Here is a 5,331-nt window from a genome sequence, read left to right on the forward strand (position 1 = left end):
CTGGGTCACGGCGTTTGTGAGGAGGAAGGAGGAGCGGGACGTGGTGGACAGGCTGAAGGTGGGGACATGCTCTTCTTACGGTGGGTAGAGGGGCGAGGGGTGAGGATCAGGAAGGCTGGTGCCCTGGGTGGTGGCTGGGAGGACACGCGAGGCCGGCTGTGCCGGGGGGGTTTGCCTTTCGCGGGGCTTCCAGCTGTGAGGCACTGCTGGGCAGCTGGTGCCGAACTGCTGCTGCTGCACACAGCAGCTTACAGCGGGTGTGCGCTCCGGGAGAAGGGTCTGTGTGCTGCCAGTTTTGTGCCAGAGTTAATTTTTCTCTCTACCCAGGGCACGGGAAAGTAATTACACCCCGGGGTTTAGGACTAAACGCATTTCATCCTGCCTTCACTTTCCCTTTTGTTTTAGGAAGAGCAGATCTGGAGGAAGAAGCGAGAAGATCGACTTGAGAAGATACGCCATAATGTGCACTTAAAACACGCAGCAAAGAGGAAGGTGAGTTACCCCACAGACATCAGGACGTTCCCTTTTGGTTACCTCTCACGCTTGCTTGTAGCTGTAACTTCACACAAAGTTTTCCAGCACGTCTGTCTGGGCAGCTCTTTGGGTTAGGTCGCAAAAATTGACCGTGCAAAATCTTGTGCTGGATTTCTTTTTGAGGTACAGATGAGAAAAACAAATTTGCATGGAGAATTTTCGGTGACAATGTTTTTGTATGGATAGAAACACCATGTTCTTCTGGCCCATTGCTGTTGCTTTAAAAGCTTTAATACTTGGATTTTAAAAATATATCTTTTTTTAATGCTCATACGTGCTTGTGAAAAACTCTCTACTTCTGAAATAAAACCTGTAGAACTGTGATTAAATTGAAGATCATGGGAACATATGACCCTCCTGAAAAAGCCAGGTCAGGCTTTGGTTGTACTTTGCTCACCACTAGGAAACATTTCTATTTGTTTACTTTCATAATAAAATGATTGTATTGTTCACAAATGTCTCTTTTCTACATATAAAAAAGTTCACAGATATATATATTCCTGCCATTTTGATGGGTGAACTGGCCTCAATACTCCTGGCTCTAAGAGCTTTTTGATTATATGAGTCAAACTTCTCAGAAATACCCAATTCAGGTCCCGAAACAGGCAGACTTATTATGTTGCCAGGCTATTAGTTTCTTGTGTGCTCTGTCTCACGTGCTGTATTATGTTTTGGTCAACTCCTGTCAAAAGGATGTGGCAGAAATAGCAAAGGTTCAGAGGTGAGTGGCAAATAAAAAGCAACTGGAACAAAAAACCTTTCGTCTCTTAACAGGAGATGAAAAGCATGTGAAATGAGAAGTGTGATAAAAGCAAGAAAGCAAATGAGAGAAATATTATAGGGTTTTGGAAAAGTAACTGATTCATCTCCTCTGTAGTGCTCATAAGTGTATTTCTTCATAATGCCATGGTAAAAAAAAAGGCTCATTGATGTTGGAAAGTGCTGTTTTCAGATTGAAAAAACAAACTTTCCTTTATCAGAACACAAAGTTAATCAGAAAACTGTTCTTCAACAGTTGAATGCAATTTCTGTGGAGGGGTAAACCTGTCTTAGAAAAAACCCCACATAACTGGAGAAAAAACAGCAAGAGAAATACAGTGCTCTGCATTCTAAAACAGATGCTGAGTTTATCGGAGCTTTGAGTTCAGTATGGACAGTGTTTGATTGTGTCCTTATATGTTTGGTTGGTTTGGTTTGTTTACACACTTTTTTTTCTCAGGAAAACATCTGTTATGGGCCACTTTAAGCAGTTGATACTGGATTACATGCATATTGTCATTTCAGGATTGTATTAGTTCAGTGAGCCTTTTGCACAGAAGGTTCTTTGTTTCCCCTTCATATATGTCTGTGTGGGCAAGTCTTTGGTTGTTGGTCACAGTTGCATTCTGTGGGGCTGAACAGCTTCAGACACTCCTGGTGCATTTGCTTGTCCTGCTGCTGTTTTACCCAGCAAACCATGCCCTGTGTTACATGTGAGGGACTGTTCTGTCTTCTGGCCTGTCCGTGGCATAAAGCATGCATATGCCACCTCTCTTTTTGTGTGAGAAGGAATGTGATCATGTGTTCCTTTCAGAGATCCGAGGAGGATGAGACAAACCGCCTTCTTCAGCTCAGCAAGGAGGTTCTTTCAGGGGGAGCTGGAATGGATGTTCTAGAGCAGCTGGATCAGAATGAGGAGGAACTGATTCTTGGTGAATATGAGAGTGATGAAGAAAAGAAAGTGGTATCTGGGTAAGGACAAGGACTGAGGGGGTTCCATGACAAGGACACATTTTCTGTATCAGTTTTGGCTTGCCTTGATTAAAGAGTGTTCACTTGTGATTGTGCAGATAAGCAGTTTCTTACTTGGTTCAAGCTGTGTAACTTAGTGGCTGTTCTGGGGGTTGCTTTGTTGTTTCAGGAGTGTTTTGTTTTTAAGCTTTTGTTAGACTGATTAGAGTGATCTGAAATGTTTTCTTTGAAAGTGCATCTTTCTTAAAATTCTTGGCAATGTCCTGCTTTTATCTATGCCCAGATTCCCAAAGAATACCTCTGGTTGCTCAGTGAATGGCTCGATCAAGTTCCTTGCATTTGAAAGGCAAAGTGGAACTCAGGGCATCAGAGGAAGCTATGAGTCCTGCAGATTGGCACTGGCATCTTTTGATATACTAAAGGAAGAGATGTTCACATTTCTAAAGAACAAGCTTCAGCATGAGAACCCCACACACACTTTTCTTTCTCCTATGTTTGCTTTATGCAGAAAGCCAGAAGCCATACTTCAGCATCAAAAGTCAAATACATTTAAAATACAAATTTACTAATTAGTATCAAGACAGATCCTCCTGCTTTAAAAATTGCAAAACACTGAGCTACTTAGTTTGTATGTAGTTTATCAAACATTAAACTGCTGTTGCCTTTGAGGAGCTCTATGGCAGCTAAATAATCTTCCTAAAGCTTTTATTTATGTAATTGCTTGAGGGTGGTAAATTGTCTCTAAAGGGAAAGTTTTACAAAAATAAATAAATAAGCTCACTGAAGAATAGTATTGCAGGGATTAGTTTGTGCCCAGGTCTTAGGAGCCCCAGATTTAAAAGAAAAAAATGTTTTTGGAGTTGCTAAAGACACAGCCCTGCAGACATTTTTCTTTTAAAGAGCAAGGCTTGACTTGGTTGTGCACATTTACACAGTTCTTTAAAAGTTGATTTTTCTTTTACCTCCTGAGTTAAGATCTGAGGCGCTCCTTGAGATGAGATAACCATCTCTCTTGAGACTTCTGGCTTGTAGTAAAGCATCATTTAACTCTTGACTGTAAGTGATCTGCTGAAAGGGAACTTGTTGAGCTTTCTTTATTCCTAGGCTGGAAGAAGATGACGATGATTTGGAAGAGGAGCATGTCACTAAGGTGAGATAAGGAAAGCAGATAGTGCCACCTCATAGAACAGTGTAGGACTGAGCAAAATTATGGCTTCCTTGTACCCTTCCCAGAGTCACGTGGTACAGAAGGATTCAGGAGCTAATATCCAAGAACTGCCAAGTTTGTCAATGATAGTGACCAGTTCTGAGGTGCTCATCTCCCTCTGGACTACACTGGCTGCCTGAGCAGCTTGCTCTGCTAGCACTACTGAGTTTTTGCTGTGACTTGCTGTAAAAACACACTGGAAAGAACAGTTTTGTATTACTCCCCAGTGATGAGACCCTGTTTTTATAGAGACCTTGGAAAACTAAATGGAAAGTGCATAGGAAAAACAAAGATTAGGCTGTTGACCTCAACAGTTGTAAGGTGACATTCAAACATGTGCCTTCTCTTGTGTTCTTGAAGGCTTAAGCAAGATTAACCTTGTTGAAGTGCTTGGCTGAATCCTTGCAGGATTGGTTGTATCCAGGGGATTTGCTTCTATGTTCTTGTTTTTCCTTTATTCTTCCTCACTGTAGATTTACTACTGCAGCCGCACGCACTCCCAGCTGTCTCAGTTTGTGCATGAAGTGCAAAAAAGTCCTTTTGGCCCAGACACACGTCTCGTCTCCTTGGGATCCAGGCAGGTATGTGGTGTTGTTCACAAGGGACCTAGAGTGCATGTTAACTTAATGTGGGAGACTTCACGAGGAGCAGTGTGGATGGAATGCCCCAAAAGGCATCTTGGGGATTGACAGAATCTGCCACTGAAAAATGAAAGCAGTCATGGGTTGTGACACAGGTCTGTGGGAGGTAATTTTTTCTGTGAGCTGTGGTTTGGCCATTTACTCTTTGATGTAAACACAAAAATCTGTTTTACCTTTTCTGATGTAGAATAATACAGATGTCTGAGTCGCTGGGAAGGCACTTCTCTTAGTGTTACTTCTGGCAGCATGTTTCAGAAGGTGTTGTGTAGGTGTGAGCCACCTTGGTGCACCTTTTCTCGTTATTTTCCCCGCTGCTAAGTTTTTATGGGTTTGGAGCATATTTGTACCAGTTACAATGCACAATGTCTGACCAACGGACTTTTCCATTTTGGAATCTGGCCTGAGATTTCTGTGAAGAAATCTTTTCTTCTACAAAAAGGGTGCACGTGGGGCACTCAGCTCTTCATTGAGCCCCTACCTCTTCCTCTCTTTGCATGTCCCAGAACCTGTGTGTGAATGAGGAGGTGCGACGCCTGGGGGCTCTCCAGCTCATCAATGACCGCTGCATGGAGATGCAAAAGAACAAACATGGTAGGAACACTGCCAGCCTGGGGAAGCAATCACTGACAAAGCTGATATGAGAATCTGTAGACAGTGCACGCTGCCAGTCAGTTCTAGCAAGAGAGTGGTGCGAACTTGAAAATGGCAGGTTGGAGGAGCAGAGCTGGAGATCCTTGGCACTTTTACTTTTCTTGACCTCCAGGCAAGGATGCTGAGTTCTGTGTATATTTTCTGAGTGTGTTAAGTTGGTCAGGACTTCTACAATGGAAGGTTACTTGTCTTTGTAACTTGGAGCTAGAGACTGGCAAGAGTGGTGTCCACCGTGGAGATGGAAATGTTACTGCTGAATAATTCTTAATGGATGATAGGTCAAAAATATACGAGAGAGCCTCTTTTGAAACCCAGGAGGTTCTGCAAAGTGGTTGTTTTAGACTGTTGTGTATGTTGCTCATAACTTTCTTTTGATTTCTGCTGTTAGAAAAGAAGAGTGATGAAGAGAACGAAGGGAAGAAGAGACGTGTGAGTCGCACTGTTTGCCCATTTTATTCCTATGAGCAAATGCAATTTCTCCGTGATGAAGTTCTAGTGGAAGTGAAGGATATTGAGCAGTTGGTGGCTTTGGGAAGGGAGACCAAAGCCTGCCCATATTATGGGAGT

At 42.8% G+C, this 5,331-nt stretch overlaps 1 protein-coding gene across 1 annotated transcript in view; it reads left to right on the plus strand.

The window, feature by feature from the left end:
* Position 1: 1 nt before the first annotated feature.
* Positions 2–5,331, plus strand: part of DDX11 (DEAD/H (Asp-Glu-Ala-Asp/His) box helicase 11) — a gene marked incomplete at its 5' end in the record, with an annotated part of 25,772 nt that continues 20,442 nt past the window's right edge. Inside the window, 7 exon segments of the mRNA XM_009995218.1 lie at positions 2–58; positions 406–492; positions 2,108–2,265; positions 3,370–3,415; positions 3,946–4,053; positions 4,617–4,704; positions 5,153–5,329. Of these exon segments, the coding sequence (XP_009993520.1) occupies positions 2–58; positions 406–492; positions 2,108–2,265; positions 3,370–3,415; positions 3,946–4,053; positions 4,617–4,704; positions 5,153–5,329 (721 nt within the window).

Source organism: Chaetura pelagica, unplaced genomic scaffold (genome assembly GCF_000747805.2).
Source record: "Chaetura pelagica isolate M959 unplaced genomic scaffold, ChaPel_1.0 scaffold343, whole genome shotgun sequence".
Classification (NCBI taxonomy): Eukaryota; Metazoa; Chordata; class Aves; order Apodiformes; family Apodidae; genus Chaetura; species Chaetura pelagica.